The following is a 17,568-nucleotide window of genomic DNA, read 5'->3' as shown; positions in this document are numbered from 1 at the left end:
ACTTATTCATGCAATTATCTAATCAGCCAATTGTGTGGCAGTGCATACAATCGTGTACATAAGGGTCAGTAGCTTCAGTTAATGTTCATGTAAAATGATCTACTGGGATTTTGACACACACTAGTCTTGCAAAGAATGGTGCAAAAAAAAAAATCCAGTGAGCAGCAATTCTGCAGAAATGCCTTGGTAATGAGATGTCCGAGGAGAATGACCAGACTGGTCAAAGCTGACAGGAAGGTGACAGTAACACAAATAACTACACATTACAACAGTGGTATGCAGAAGAGCATCTCTGAATACACACCACATCATAACTCTAAGTGGATAGGCTACAGCAGTAGAAGTAAAAATAAAAAAAAAGTCATAAATACCTAATAAAGTGTTTGGTGAGTGTGCATGCAGAATACACAAAATAAAGTATACATATATGCAGATACACATATATCTAATAAATCATATTTGTTCCAGAATAGTCATGACACAGTTGCGTTTGTTCTTAGGCCATGGATCAGCCTCTGGAATTTATTTTATCATTGATTTGTTTTAGGAACTTAAGTTAATGCCTGTGTTTTTTTAACATGCCTTTGGATTTTTTGAGTTAATAATTAATTACTCTTATGAGGAATTTCTCATGGGTTGGGGTTAAAAACTGTTTATCTAAATTTGTCATATTTGTATGCCTACTCCTTCTCTGCAGCATCATCTGTTCAGTTCAAGAGAGCGATGGTAAGCATGTGTGTCCTCTGAAATATCTGTATCCAGGCACTGCTTCTTTTCACACTACAGTGTACTGCTGCACTCGGCTGAAATGTGCAGTGAGTAACCACCTTAGACACACTGAGATGACTGTTTGGTTGGGTAATCTCACTGAGTACAGCATGATACATTAATTCACTTTCACTTTACAAGCCATTTGTCAGCAGGGGGAAAGATAAATTCTTAACCCTCTGTGGCATTGAAAAGCTTTTATAATTCAGTGTCAAATCTTGAGAAATAACGTGCGCCAGTTGTGGTTCAAAAGACTGATGTGTTGTGTATTGCATTTTTATAAAGCCAGTATCTATGTCCCTTGATGATACGAGAACAGTATTTAATAACTGTTTAATTTATTCAAAGTAAATGTAATTAAAGTGAAGCGGCATAATTTCTTCAATTGCCTAACGGTATTTTGTGATTTAATTTGTGCAAAGGATTATTGGTAAGTTTTTTTTTTCTTCTTCTTTAATATGAAATAAGCATCTTCGGTGATACGGTACATTATTTAAACGGCTCATTTAGATTTAGTATTAAGAGTAGAGTGAAACCAAAAGTGCCACCCTTTGCCTGAATTAAATAAGAGGCCTCCTCTCTACCTTTTACCATTTTAAATTCAAATTCAAAATTCACTTCATATCCTGCAGCTCAGTAGGAAAGTGTGACCAGTGAAAGATGTGACTTCTGTCTCACTGCAAAATTTCAGGTCTCTCAGTCTATCGTGGTCCTTGCATGCAGTCAATCAAAAATAGAAGGCACGTTCGCAGACACTCACACAATGCTCCTGGAAAAACATAATCTGTTGTTCTCGCAGCACAGAGCAGGAATTGTCTGTGACAGATGGAAGGGGTGGGGAAGGAGGTGGGGAAGGAGGTGGGCTGAGCGGGCGGGGTAGCTGTTTGGGCCGGCCCACTGTCTCAAACCAGCCACTGATATTATGGAGTTTCCCTCACTGTGTTCCCTGCCATTGCATCTACAGTCCCACTTTACAGTGATGGGTTGGCATGATAAGAATAGGCTTTTGTCCTTTGCCATTTAACATCGCATGGTATTGACACACACAAGGCTTAAATTGTACCCTGGCTGGTGTTTTCAAGCTGTAAACTGTGAATCGCTTTTTTAATATGGCAGCACAGGTGGTCAGATTTACTCCAAGTGAGGATAGTGAGGTATTGTAATTACTGTAGAAATTACACCTTTGTTTCCTGTATGTCCCCTCGGGAACCGTTTTGCCAGTTACTTTACAAGGCCTTTGCTGTTGATTTTATTATTGATTCTTTGTTTTATGATTCTTTATTTTATCTCCTATAGCATTAACTCTTCAGTCCTATAAAACTAATGTGGAGAGAACTCATATACTGTCCTTTTAATATCAAATTCTCTCATGATGACTGGAGTACAGTGGCTATCATTTCATTATAGTTTCATTTATATATATATAATCTTGTAATAACCCTTTCCGGTAAGGAATAAGTAATGTACATTGCCTTCGGATACAATAACAACAAGGAACAGCCATTTGAACTGGCCTCTGTGCAGATGGAAAAAAGACAACTGATTTGATTAAATACCCATAGTGACCCTGAATTTTTTCCACACTCTATTCAAATTATCCTGATAACCATCTTGAGCCTGTGACTGCTTCCACGGAATCCCTGTTAGTAAACTCGGAGGCAGGCTCCAGGCCAGGTGATGTAACAGGCTAGGCATGTTAGGGTTTCCAGGGCTGAGCCTAGCCTAGCCCACCCACCACCAGAAACACCTGCCTCCACTTAACTAGGACGGTTGCACTGCAGACTTTGGTGTCCTGATTGCAATCTGAAGATTGAGGGGAAGTAGCATGCATATCGGGGATAGTGTGCAGGGATAGTGTGTACTTTGTTCTGAGAGTATGCAGGGATAGTGCGCACTTTGTTAGGGGGCAACATGGCTCAGGCAGTAAGAGCAGTCGTCTGGCAGTCGGAGGGTTGCCGGTTCGATCCCCCGCCCGGGCTGTGTCGAAGTGTCCCTGAGCAAGACACCTAACCCCCAAATGCTCCTGACGAGCTGGTTGGGGCCTTGCATGGCAGCCAATTGCCGTCGGTGTGTGAGTGTGTGTATGAATGGGTGAATGGAGAAGCATCAATTGTACAGCGCTTTGGATAAAGGCGCTATATAAATGCCAACCATTTACCATATTGGGTACTAATGGCATTTCATCTTTATAAGATACACCGCCGTACCTGGCATTTTATAAAGTGAGTTCTGACGATGAGAGTGTTCACGTTTCACACCTTTTCCCGGTACAAAGGGAATTCCCTCTCTGTTCTGCATTTCAACAGGAAGGACACAGAGTGAAATCACCTTCCACTTGTGTTGACCACTTCCTGGAATGAGTATGCACACCTTCCGAAGACGGACTTCTATTTATAAGTATAGACATGCTGTAATGTTCACACAAATATCTTCATTACATCTTTGTACATCAAACGTGTGCTCTCATGTGGTGTTGGAAACGGCAAGTGTCCATATCAGAAAGAGCATTATAGAGGAATTAGCTCATGCTCGCAGAAAAAAGTTAGAAATTATGATACTCTTTAAATTTCATTGCCATGATGTGAGGAATTGCTCCAGCTAATCGCTTTGTGCACTCAGGGGGCTGAGTGTGATTTGGTCCAACAAGACTAATGGAGCCCCGCCATGATGAATTCCCACGCCTCTCGTAAATACTGTTGACTTTATTGTTCAAACTGCGGTCTATTTTACATCAATGAAGAGGTGTTGCTGTACTAAAAACAATATTGATAGAGGTATTTCGGCAGAATATTATTAAAAAGACCTTAAAGGCTAATATTCTGAGACGTATTTAAAAGATGAATGGGATTATTGGTTATTGGTATGATTCATTGCAGTGTACACAGTGCCAATTTAGAAAAAAAAATGTAATGGAGTATATCAACTGTGTAGCTGTTCAGAGCCACTGTATGTAATGTAATTGCGCTTTTGCTGCTATATTGGACTGCATATTGGCAGAATATCACCCCAGTCTTCTTTTTAATACATCACTAATGTTAAATGACCCAAATATCTTTCATTTAATTGTAATTAGGGACTGAATTTGAATTTCAGTTTGATTGTACTCCTTTGTCATATGTGAAAGTAATGGATTTAATAGGAATTTGTTCACGCTAAATCAAAACTTTTTCAATCTTATTGTTGAGCTGGGTGTCCTGGCTTTAAATTATTGGGAATATTCACAATGATCTGTTCACTGGCTACAAAAAGCTTATATTTTATTGTTTTATGTATTTTATAATTTGTGGAAATGTGCTTAGACCCTTCTGAGACCATGTTTAATAACTATTAAACCACAATTTCACTTTATTTTTATCTAACAATGAAGTACAGTAAGAATAAATGTTAAAAGAAGGAGGGTTAACTTTGATGACAAGGAAACTTTAATGTATATATTAGTATATTGGTATATTGAATTTGTTCATTGAAAAGAGCATAGGCCTACACTCATTGCACTCTGATCACGCAACTGTAGTGAGCTGTGATTAATTACCACCTGACCTCTATGTTTAGGTTTTAGAGGAATCCCCATATACAAATGTGCCTCTTTACCCCTGGCTCACCTGCAGTCTGTGCCACCAGTTTGCGTTGAGATATGAGCCTCGGGGGACCCCTTAGAGCTCTGTTTATCAAAGCCCCAGAACACCCAGTATGAGTCACACTGTCTCCCACACAGTGCATTCTTAAAGACAGTGTGTCTTTCAGGGAAATCTTAATGTTAACACCAATGGGTCTTATCATGTGTGGCTGAATAAGCCTGGTGCGGTTGGGTGGTGGCAACCTCCAGTACATGTTTTAAGTGGCAAATACAGTTAATACATCCATTAACAGTACTGAGAAGTGGCATGACATTCTCACAAGTTCAAGATATTTTTATGAACGATTAGAAGTTTATATGATAGATGCCATATTTATAATATTTAGCTGTTAACTGAACAGTGCCAGTCTTCAAGACTGGCTGTGAGTGAAAACTGGAGTGACAGGGGAACTAGTGTCAACGGGGTGATCTAATCACTTTGCACTGCAGCATCTATTTCCTGTGGCTGTTCAGGAACAGAGGGTTCCCGGCTGTGTTAACTTCTTATCCTCATTTCTGGGTTCTCTCGGTTTAGTTCTGCTCGAAGAGGAGGGGAGGAACTGTATTCACAGTACTGTCTCAGGCCCGCAGACGCCTTTAGGGATTACCCGAGACATAATGTCCAGCCATACTAAAACTATATTTGAGGAATTAAACTTTTTGAATATGCATTGAAATATACACTGTCTCAATGTGTGTCTTATTTGGTCTTCATTTAGCATGTATCAACATTTTGGGTGCTGCCCATTGATAGCACTTTCCTAATAGTCCTCACAAAGAAAGAAAAGAAAGAAAGTTCTCCGTGAGATGGATAGCTTTTATTATTATCATTATTGTAAATATTTTGTCAGTGTCGCTGTAACCATTCCAAGCCTCAAACTTTGGTGGATTTCCCCTTGTGCTATAATTGGTCAAGTTAAGCAACACAGTCAATAACTACAAACTTCCCTTGTGAGTGTATTATTTTCAAAAGAAACAGATAAGATATTTTCTCACTCTGGTTTCTAAATTGGTGAAATAGGATCCATGACGTCTCGCCCTCTGCGGTTCCTTTAATGGCTGTGGGTTCCGATCTCTTTTCCACTTTGCAGTTTGCTTAACCGGAACTTTGCTAACCAAATACAGACAGCAAGGGGCGGCGCCGGATCAATGCCTTATTTGGAGTTTCCACTTCAGTCGCGCGTTTGGTGCTCAGCTCTCGGTGCGCGAGCCAAAGTCTGCGGTTCCGCGGAGGGTTTGCAATATCTACAAGCGATTAAGTTAGGCAATTACGGTCTTTGCACTGCAGTGCTGTTGCGCCAACTGCATTTCACTTTATTTATTTACGGACGGACGTTTTTAAATCGTTTTGCTTGTAAACATTGCTGGCGAGCGTGTGGGTTGATAGTTCGCCATCAAGGGAACCTATTGAATAGCGTGGACTGTTTTTTTTACATTCCGTACTGCAATAGCCTACTCTGACTGGGCCAAAGGATTATGACCTCAGATTGAAATGCTACAGAGTATGGGAAGGGAATAGAGACATTCGGAATGCTTGATATCAGGAAATTAGATTGTCAGTGAACTATGAATGATTCGAAAGAGGTGCCCTCGCTGAATATTTCCACGCCCAGGTGAATTCCGTTTGAGCCGCTATGCGTGGGTGGTAGCCACTTTGTGTTTTTGTGTGTCGTAAATAAAATGTGCCCATCCAATATTTACCAATAATACATGCTATTTATTTCCTTTCGACAACAGTTTAATGTATAAAACACTTATTCACTTTGACCCTGATATTGCAGCACGTGTTTATTTTTTATGTCCTTGATTTCTGGAGACTTGATAAATGGCTGTTGATTATTATTTTCTGGAAACTTCGTTTTTTACTGTAAAAACTATTATTAAGATTTGATCTTGCCCATTATTTGGCTGGCCCTTGGAGTTAGCACATCTTGTACCTGCATTGAGTACAGGTCACTATGAGTACAAAGTGGAATTAAAAAGTCTGGGGAAAGCTGATTGGTGGGGCTGAGCTCCACCCCTAAAGACATTTTGCTTGTATGGTCAAAATGAACGTAAAAAGCTACCATTCCGACAGCACTGTCGCATGCTCCAGCAGTAGTGTTAGCCGTAATAACTGTGGATATAAAGTAGTGGCGGTATTCATGGTAGTCGTAGTTGCAGTATTGCTAGTGCTATTTCAGCTCGGTCTGCCAAGGCATCAAGCAGCTGTGGCATATTCCCACAGAAGCTGCCAGGTCCCCTTTGACAGCCAAGCCTTGACAGCACACAATAATTTATTATTAACAAATACATTTATTTAGCTTGTTTATTCATTCTGATCCAGTCGTCAAATGCATGCTGTCCAGTCAGAAAAGCAGCATATTAGCTATAGCTAAGAACGTAGGCTATAGAGAGGCATAGGCTATAGGCCTACCATATCAATTATTAAAGTTACAAACATGCATCCTTGTAAGCATCTATAAATATAGGCCTACTTAGGAAATGTGTATGCAAGTACACCTTGAGATAACTGGAGTGCAAAACATATTTTAAGAATAAACACATTTTGCTGCTACCATGCACATATGGGTGGGGAGATTTGAGGCTCTGGAAGATTTTTAGGCTGCATTTTACATTAATGGCATTTGGCAGACGCTTTTATCCAGACGCTCTTATCCTTTGATAATGTTTTAAGAAAGTGTAGACCTACTTCTTCAAAGGAACAATGGTAGATAGTGACAATAAAATCTGAGTGATTGTACGCATTCTATATGCACTTAGAATCAGCCAAGAAGGTTTAAGTTTTTATTTTGTACTTTCATGGGAGTGTAGTTAAGGGAAATAATTGACTTTGGTTACAACTAAACACTTTTTATTCTAAAATTTCAATAATGTATTTGTCAATGTTTCCCTATATATAGCTCCAAGCACACAGGTTTATTATTTCCAACTTGTCCTGATAAAACGCACTAAATTATCGTATTGTTAGTTTCACGAGCACATTCGATTAGGTCACGTGGAATATTTAGACGATTGTAAAAAAGAAAAGAAAAAGAAAGTTCCCTTCCAGTTTTATTGCTTAGTTTTCAGTTGCTTTACGGTGGAAATATGTTGCTACTGTTCAATACGCTACAACGAAGGCGAAGTGTAAAGTCCGTGAAGTTCATGTTCGGCATTACGCTGCTGTTCCTGCTCTTCGCTCGCAAGCAGGACGCGTGTCCCTAACACACGGCCACATTATATCCTATAGCTTCTAAATCGACTTTCGCCTTGGGTGCGATAACTTGGGTGCAACTGAACACCGTATCACGCGTAGATTAAATTACTGGCTACGACAGGCAATCGAGTATCGCCGCGGAATGAAACGTACAATACAGTGCAAGGTAGGTGCATACAATGCATACAGTGAAAACGGAAAACAATAAGTCTCTTAGCGGATCGTTGCAGGCAGCAGCTCTGCTCCCGAGAGCTGCTCAGTTGTTTCAGACCGTCTTCCTGCTACCGACTCTAATGTTCCACTATGAGGTGCTTCCATTGGTGACGTATAGTGTGCCATCTAGCTTTGTGTATCCTTAAATGGTCATCTACGTCACAAAGTTGTTCCGTCCCCCTATTTAATACCAGTAAGCGTTGGAGTTCCCTGTCTGAGCAATACATCGAGCTGCGCTCCACTTGCGCAGCCAACGCCACCGTTTCATTTATTCAGACGATCAACTAATCCCAACACGCAAACGAATATTTTCTCAGCAAATTAACTTTTAAACAATTTCCTGTCAACATACATTTCGTGAACAAACAAGATAAATCAGCGTTGCATTTGTCGGGAACTTATCGTGGATACAACAACATACCTGGGATTTTTCTCTCTGTTCTCTCCAAGTAATCGTATTGACCGCAATCTACAGTGTTGTCATTTAAAAAACTAATTTGGCGTATCGGTACGGATACCAATACGTTGCCATTTATGACAGACTGAATAACTGCTATGACAGGGAAACTAGCGGAGAAGCTCCCTCTTACGATGAGCAGTTTAATAAACATTCCTGAAAGCCTTTACCCCGAAGAGGAAATTCCTACGTCTATGTCTATGAACATTTTCACCAGCACGGATTCTATTTCACACTACTCTCAGATGAATACAGGTAAGGCTAAAATATTTTACAAACACTGCGAAAATTGCGTGTTATGTCCATGGCTCGCTGTACCGCTTTACTGTAACTACTGTAGGCGTCTCAGCTGTGCGCGGAGGCAACAGTTGTTTCGAGAGAGCGCGTCTCTGTATCAGGCACCTGTTTGCGCTCCAGCGTGTGCTGCGCACACATTTAATTCGCGATATTGTAGACTAAACACATTTAGACATAACTTTGTTTAATTATTAGATGACATGTTCAATTGGACAAGTTTATAGTTGACTACATTTTACCACCGCAACATTGGTATTGGTGTAGCTATCCCGTTCTTCAAATTGTGTAACAACACATTGCCGCAGTCCCTGGCATTTCAAATTTGACAGATAGGCCACTTTATCTTCCTACAACATCTTTTAAATTCTCAGTATTAACCCCTTAATTTGTCGTTCGCATTCATTGTTTTTCGTAATTTACATTTTGACAAAGCACACACAACTGCAGCGTGTGTCATTTTAACCGATCATTGCAAAAACGAATTCTGTCTGCAACTCAATCTATAGCTATCCGTGATTACGCCGAGAATCAGTCACATTTTCTCTTCCATAACCTCTTGTATGGGTCACATTAACACTGAATTGTCTTTTTGAACATATGTGATGATGGCAACATACACGCAAACAAAGACACAGTCAGTGACAAGTCCAATATAACGAAATGCAGAATGTGGTTTACATTTAGCCTGGTTTATTCACACAAAGCAGAGTTTCTAAAATAGTCTTGGTCTCTGAGAGCATAAACTGCCATTTTCCCCGAGAGCAGTGTAAATGTTCAGCCTGTCCCAAAATATTAATTCCACTTAGCATTACGCATTGATACACCACGGCTGTTCTCACCTCTGAGACTTTATTTTTTTCTGATACCCGTCCCTCCTTCCTGTGCAGTTTAGTGGGCGTTCTATCGGCGCGGGCGGTAAGTCCAATTCAAACTTAAGAGCCACGCTTTAGACACATACAATTTGGATAATGGGCCTACTGTATTAACGTACAACATGTGATAACTACGATATGGATACAGTGTAAATTATATTGGATTGCCACACAAAAGCAACACAAACGATGTTTTGTTTGTCCTTACTTGGAAATTGACTATTGTTCAAGTAAGTTCAAATTTTGTTTTGTATTAGCATGATAACAACGTGTCAGCAAACAGCAACTTCAGTGTTGTTCATTACACGCGAACCGTATTTTGTTTTGTGTTCTTAAATTAAAGAAACGTTTGCTGGACTTGAATCTGCTTCGAGTAGTCTACTATTTGCTCATTGTTAACTTCAACTTTGACAATTTCCTGAGTTTCAGGCTTGAAAAAAAGATAATAATTTAAAAAGAAACAAGACAATATTCTTAGAATCCAATTAAATGACGGAGAATCCAAAACTTCAGCAACCTCAAACGTCCTGTCGTGCAAACGGGAAAGTGCTTAAAAACTATTGTGTTTATTTATATAAAAATGCTACATGAATAAAGAAACACACTGAAACGAAGAAGCAAATCCCCGAACCCCTTTGTATCACCCCTCTCCAATGATAGGGAATGTTAGGCTAAATTCGCACTAATTTCAGTCTGTTAGGAGTGGTAAAAAGTACTGCAGGTACCATGAACCTGTATTGTCTCAAGCTGTATTGGAAAGACATAACAGCCATTGTAAGTAACAACAATACATCTGTTTAAAGTTTTATAATGTGCATACACTTGTACCTGCAAAGTGTATCAACATTTTCTTAAATGTCTCAGATTCACAAACCCAAAATCATTTGTCGTTACAAAAAACGAATAGTATTTGCCACAAGACATTTTCCAGAAATTGACAAAGGTCATAATGTCAGTATTGACTGGTATAGCTCTCGTAATTTCCTTGATTTGCGCATGTATAAGTAATGCAGTAATGTCCTATTGATTATTATTTTCATTCGAGGTAAACTAGACCAGTATGATGCTATAGTCCAAGTAAAACGTTTTCTGTAATTATCCCCACTGACAATGTATAGCCTATATAAAGTATATACGTAAGTAATCAATACTTAGACGCAGATGCAAGTACTTCACTGTGTTCAATTTTCAAGTTATTTTGTTTCCCCATTTTGAATAGCAATTCACAAATAATGTAATTTTATTTTAAAAGAGGCCTGTAACCTGTGTAATCAATTCATGTGATATGTCGAGTTTTTTGGAAAAAACTAGATTTCGAAAATATGATGGTTTGGCCACCATATTGTGGGGTCAGCCAGTCCCAGTCATACCAAACAGTAATTCTGCTATGTGACAGAAGTCTTCCTTTATTTTTGCTGTCTATTAAGCTATTGTTTATTTGTGAATGTGCTGGTAAGGTTTTTGACCCCTGCTGTGTTTATCAGAATGTACTGTTCAAATATGTTGCCATTCAGTTCTCAATCCAATATATGAGTCATTTTAAATGTTGTGTTCATTATATATACATATGTAGCAGCTATATGGGTATGAATGTAGCTGGTACATATGGCACATATATGTTTCTCATGGCATTGACAATCCACCCATTTATAAGGAGGACTGAAAAAAAAGGAACAAGTTTGTGGTAAATACTAAGACGCATGAGTCATAATAATGTGTAATATTTACTACATATAGTATCAAAAATAGTTCAATTGAAAGAATGAAAAAGCCAACTGGTCTATTCTAAATTATTGCCTTATAAACTACGCAAATAAGTGCTGAAATTCCATTACTAATCCATTACTAATATTTCTGCACATGATGCATACTAGTTTCTTTTGAGGTTAAATAAAACTCCCTAGGCTAGTGCAATTAGAATTGCCTGTATGTCCTATTAACATATATGAACATTTTCAAACTAAGGATATTCAAGGTGTACATAACGCATTTTTAAATTGTGCAATAGTTTCTGGGCTAACATATTCATACCTAAACATGAATATGTTTACTTGCCTGAAATTCTTTGTTTGGTCACGAGTCAAAAATGCTACAAAATGTACATTTTTGGAATGTCAGGTCTGCAGATCATGTAGGCATTAATATATTTGTACACTGTATGTAATTGTGGTTCAGTTTGTTTCCTTCTGCTTTCCACTTAGACAAGCTTCAATACGCGGACAGTAATTACCCCGCCTGGATTATGAGTGCTGTCAGAGTCAAATATACTGCAATGCAATATATTGGCTTTTTGGCAATTGTTGACTTGTGGATTTTGTAATCTGTTGAGTGAAAAAAAAAAGACTTGTAAAAATCTTACAAACAAAGGGGCGCCCTGTATTCCTATGATATAATTGAATTTGTATAATTCAAGTTCCACACTATCAACCCCCAAGTGCATTGAATCTTCAAGATATTTAATGTGAGAGCATATAAAGTGAAGCATTGTCATCAGGGCAGATTGCAGAAAGAGACGTGTATCTGTAAACAATATTTTCACTGAATATCGTAAAAGGTTAAACAAAATCTCCCCGGGCTGGCTCAAGTTGTTGTTTTTTTCTGATTTTGTATGTCCAAAGAAGATTAATTCCATACAGTGTTAAGTTAACCAAAAGCTCTTATTCAAATGAATAATGCTGTTTTTTTCTCATACTATTAGATAAGAAGCTGAAATGTTCAATTGCTTGGGCTAAATAATTTTACTGGCTGGAAAACTACCTTTTCCTTTGAGTCTTGGAGACAAAAAAGTATTGTACAGAATGGTGGCAGTGGTGTCTGCATGGCACCCCATTGTGAAGGAATCACAGCTCTCGCTGGAGTGCGCCTGTCCCCTTGCAGGAAGTGCAGTGACTGGATCGGAGGGGGGTGCTTAGACTCTGATTTGCGAGAACTCATAGAGATTGAGGGAGGACACTTCCACAGCACTGTTAGCTGTTTCTTTGGCTGAAGTCAGGAGACGTACTCAGAGGTCTTTCTGCAGTCGTATTTTGTAGACTGAAAATCATTGAAATTCTCTAATGCTTTGGAAGGATTTTTGCTTTCTTTCTGGTGATCATTAGCAGAAATATGCATTGAAGCTCAGCTTGAAGAAAACAGAAGGCTACAACTGCCTTTCAATTCAAGGGTCAGTTTAAGAACACAGAATCTCTATGGGAAAATATGTGAGAAAAGTATGGCGAACTATATGGCTGATTATTGTTATCTTTATTCTTGTCATAGATAATTCATACATACTTTCCCATGAGATACAGATGTCTAGGAATTTTCTGGAGGTTTAGTTGAATGGCTGAGTGTGCATGTTTGCTTGTTGACCATTTGTACTCTTTTATCTCTCCCTGTTGTCCAGATAATATCATGGATTTGGGGATGGGAAGTGAAAAAGGCACTGGCGAGCTCCAGTACAGCTCGAGTTTCCCACCAAACCGCAGCGGACAGACAGTAACCTACCTGGGGAAGTTTGCCTTTGACGCACCTCCCTCTGGCGGGATAGGGGGTTCAGGCTGGTGCTCGGACAACAACATCATTAGCCTGGTGAGCGCCGGTATCCTGGGCGTGTCCCCATCTCCCGGGACCATCACCACCCAGACCAGCTCCTCCGGGGGCTCCATGGCCGGCCAGTCGTCAGACATGGAGCAGGTGTACGGAGCTCCGCTGCCCCCTTACTCCACCTGCAGTGACATGTACCAGGACCAGGTCTCCTTCCACCACAGCCCGGCCACCACAACGACCCCACTGCCCTACCCCGGCACTGATTACCACACCACCTCCAAACCCTCCATGGACAGCACCCTCTTCTCCATGATCCCCGACTATAACCTCTTCCACCACCAGGGGGAGGTGGGCGTGATGGAGCACAAGCCGTTCCAGACCATGGACCCCATCCGCGTCAACCCTCCCCCCATCACTCCCCTGGAGACCATCCGGGCCTTCAAAGACAAGCAGCAGATCCACCCGGGGTTCATGGGTGGGCAGCAGCATGCGGCCCAGCACCACCAGCCCCCCCAGACTCTCACCCTCAAGCCCATCCGGCCCCGGAAGTACCCCAACCGGCCCAGCAAGACCCCCGTGCACGAGCGACCTCACGCCTGCCCGGCGGAGAACTGCGACCGGCGCTTCTCGCGCTCGGATGAGCTGACGCGTCACCTGCGCATCCACACGGGCCACAAGCCCTTCCAGTGCCGCATCTGCATGCGCTCGTTCAGCCGCAGCGACCACCTGACCACCCACATCCGCACGCACACGGGCGAGAAGCCCTTCTCCTGCGACTTCTGCGGCCGCAAGTTCGCCCGCAGCGACGAGCGCAAGCGGCACGCCAAGGTGCACCTGAAGCAGAAGGAGAAGAAGCTGGTGGACAAGGCCGGCGTGGTGGCCGGGAGCAGCCACAGCTCCCCCCCCAGCTCCTGTGGCAGCACGGGCGGCGGCACCGGGACCATCATGACTGTCACCACCTGCGCTTAGCAACCGGCCACGCCAGCGCCTAAGACAAGACTGGAAAAAAAAAAGGAGAGGCCTGCTTTTCACAATGAGAAGATATAGGACTCCCATGCTATCTCTTTCTGTTTCTCTCTCCCTGTCTCTCTCTGTCCCTCTCTCTGCCTTTTTGTTTCCAGATGGGAAGCCCTTCCCTTCATTTTACGATGGACTCTTTTGTTTTAAGATTCGAGGGGAAGCGGGAGAGAATCGGTTCCGTCCGTGCAGCACAGAGAGGCTGGAAGGCCCAGCTGCCGCTCGGAGGAGCGGGATGGCCCTTCCTCCGTGGTACTTCTGTGAGGCTGTGTTAAACAATTGTGGAATTGCAGATCGAAATTCCAGCAGTTTTTGTTTCCTGAATCTGTAAAGATCCTCCTTGAACCTGGAATGAGGCGGGATATCAGGCCAGGGTTAGGCTGAGGTTTGGCTAAAATAGGCAGAATTTACTATGCAGCTCTTTGTGAAATCAAGTGAGCTGTTCTTGGTTATGTCAGGGTTATTTGGTATTTTTGTTTATGTGTCTGTTTGTTTTAACAGTACAATGGATAGTGTTTGCTTACTGTTGATGATACCTTATTTGCTGCACTTTGGTTTGCCTATCTTCCTGTTAAACCTGTAATGTTTTTATATACATAATTACTGTACAACAGAATGTGCCAAAAATAGAGTGTGGTGGCCAAATTAATTTCTGAATTGTGCTGGGATTGAGCAAAAATTTCAGGTATATGAATAGCATTTCAGGTGTTCATTACATGGCTGAATTGTTTGCCTTCACCCTTAAAGTATTCAAAGGCTCTTTGTGTTGTGTCATTTGTCCAATGCCAGGCCTACTACAGAGGCAGGGGACCCTGATGTAGTTTTAACCTTACATAGCTACAATACATACTTCCCAAAGGAGTGTCACGTCCATTTACCACTGCTGGGCAGTCCAACATTAATATGAAACAAAGTGAAGCATGCTAATGAGGATGGGGTACTTTGGCAGGGGGAAGACTCTGTCTTAATTAAACACTTGCAGACCATCCGTCAATAACAAAATGCTATTTGTTTAATACATCAGCATTGATTAAGACAGGAAATAATTTCCTTTCATCTGATTTCCATGCGGCCCGATTTCAAAATGTCAGAACGCTGGTTTTCTTTGCTGTTCAAATGTTAAGATAGTGGCTGTTGTGGCAAATTGCTATTGTTTTAGCTCACACGTGTATCTTTGAAATGGAAGAGCTTGATATTTCTCTTTTGTCCTTACTGTAAAATGCTTATGGTTTTGAATGATAATGTGCACAAGCTATCTTTGAGTAAAGCAAATACAATTGAATAAGATGGATATTTAAAAAAATATCTCACTGTATCATAGCTTACAAGGTGCATCACAAAAATCTATAAACAAAATGCTATTAAACTTCCACTGTAAATATATGCAGTGTGGATGCAACTGAGAATTCTTGTCAGACCAGCAGAGAACAGTGGAAAATAATGACACATAAACATTTTGAATGTATAAGATGTCGTTTTACAAACAAAAGTGTTGCTCTGTTTGTTTGTTTGTTTTTTTAATATCTGGTTTTGGTCTTGATGAAATGCTGTTACATAGCCAGTCTTGTACTGACATATGCTTTTTAATATCACCTTCATATGCTGTCTGAAAATAGAACCTCTGCCGCTCTATTGTAAACCAACATCATTTCTGAATATGACAAGGGTTGGATTTTAAAGCCTTTACATGTGTAACTGTTGACTGAAGCCTGCCAGCTATATGCCTGCCTAGTGAGACCTTGTTTCAATGAGAACTGTTCAAATATTTTGCATACCACTCCAAGCTTCAAACACAGTGCGATGGGACTCGATTTTTAAAAGTATCGTATCGCCACGGTTACAATTCATACTGGAAACATGATGGGAGATTTGAAACATATAACTGAGGGATTGAGAAATTTTGTACAGAAATAAATTAACATATATTACTACATCTTTTATACCCAGAATGTAAAAAGCGCAGTAGCTGTCTTCAGTATTAAATGTTGTGAGTGTGTGTGTATGTGTGAATATGTATGTATAATATATAGTATATATTATACATATAAATTATATACGCAAGCACAACAAAATTGACTGAATGTTTATACAGAGGATTTCTTAAAATGCTTTTCTTTTTTGATGAAGCAGACTATTTGTATATACAGTACAGAATGTTTTATGGTGATTAGACTGTTTGCGCAGAGAAGTTAGCTGTCTGTGTTTACAGCCGGGGGGATGGACAGCCCTGTACAGCCCAGAGAGGAGCATTGAGACAGTGTCGCACATGGTGCGTTCTCCATTTCTTTTATTTTTAAAATATCAAATGTTTTACGTGATGTAAATATAAAAAGGATTTTAAAAAATCCTGGAGACACTGAATGAGGTGTTTATAAAATTAATAAACAAAAAAGATATTTGAAAAACTGTTTTGTGTATTTTAATTGCATGCTTCTTTAAGAGCAGGCCTTTCTGTCATGGGAGATACGTTATAGTACATTAGTTGGCAGCTTTCCGTTCTGCACATGGGAATATACATGCATATGAAATATGACATGTCTGAGGTCAAGGACAAATGCATGCAATGTCCCCCTCTGTCTGCACATGCACATTTTTTCGTAAATATCCAGAGAACATTGCTGATTTTTGCTCTGACCACTTAGTCTCAAAAATATAACGCGAATCATTCTGTGAGTATAATAGTCAATTCCTAGGACGATTACAAAACGATCCCCTGTGACCATCTTCACATTACTCTTGTAACAGGCTAGTTGATTCTTTTATTGATAGACAGCCACATAAATACTGTGTCTGTTTTTCCCCCACATAATCTAGGCACACACATTCAGCATGTAAGGCCTGTGGAGATTTCTTTTGAAATTGACAAAAATAAATCTTACTATAAGATGTAAAACCTTGCTACGCTGTGCTCAATGCTCCATCACACCATTGTGACTCCTTTCAGTGGGTTCAGGTGTATCTAGTGTTTTAGTCTCAGTCGTTATGTTGTGTGCTTGACATTTGTGTTGAATGGAGGGCCAGCATCTCAATGAATGTCTGAGAATGTTACAGCTCAAATATTTAATCAGCCAATCATGTGTAGGAAAAATTCTGTCGTTTCCTACACACGACACATGTTGCTGCAACTAAATGCATAAAAGCATGCAGACATGGTCAAGAGGTTCAGCTGTTTTTCAGATCAAATGTCAGAAATGGGGAAGAACTGTGATCTAAGAATAAGATTCGTAGGATGATTTTTGGTACCAGACAGGGTGTGGTTTGAGTATCTCAGAAACTGCTGATCTTCTGGGATTTTCACGCACAACAGTTCTGTCGGCAAAAGCGCATTGTTAATGAGAGAAGTCCGAGGAGAAGGGCCAGACTGGTCAAAGCTGACAGGAAGGTGACAGTAACGCAAATAACTGCACATCACAACAGTTGTATGCAGAAGAGCATCTCTGAACACACAATGCGTCAAACATCCAAGTGGATAGACTACAGCAGCAGAAGACCAACAAGAAATAAAAATCAGTAACAAATGCCTAATAAAGTGCTCAGTGAGTGTATACTTCACAAAATGTTCTTGCTCTCTGGATTCTGGATATGCATCAGCCTTCATGAA

The 17,568-nt window shown here is 40.5% G+C and overlaps 1 protein-coding gene across 2 annotated transcripts; it reads left to right on the top strand.

Moving 5' to 3' along the window:
- Positions 1-711: 711 nt before the first annotated feature.
- egr3 (early growth response 3) lies at positions 712-16,372 on the top strand. 2 transcript variants are annotated; one of them, XM_061259320.1, is made up of 2 exons: positions 712-726; positions 12,808-16,372. In XM_061259320.1, the coding sequence occupies exon 2, from the start codon at positions 12,816-12,818 to the stop codon at positions 13,917-13,919; it is 1,104 nt and encodes a 367-aa protein (XP_061115304.1). In that variant the 5' UTR covers positions 712-726; positions 12,808-12,815; the 3' UTR covers positions 13,920-16,372. The 2 variants fall into 2 exon arrangements, with proteins under 2 accessions (XP_061115304.1, XP_061115303.1); XM_061259319.1 differs by lacking the exon at positions 712-726 and adding an exon at positions 8,023-8,508.
- The last annotated feature ends 1,196 nt before the right edge of the window (positions 16,373-17,568 follow it).

The sequence above is a fragment of the Conger conger genome, chromosome 11 (assembly GCF_963514075.1).
Source record: "Conger conger chromosome 11, fConCon1.1, whole genome shotgun sequence".
NCBI lineage: Eukaryota > Metazoa > Chordata > Actinopteri > Anguilliformes > Congridae > Conger > Conger conger.
This window is presented reverse-complemented; position numbering and strand designations above follow the sequence as displayed.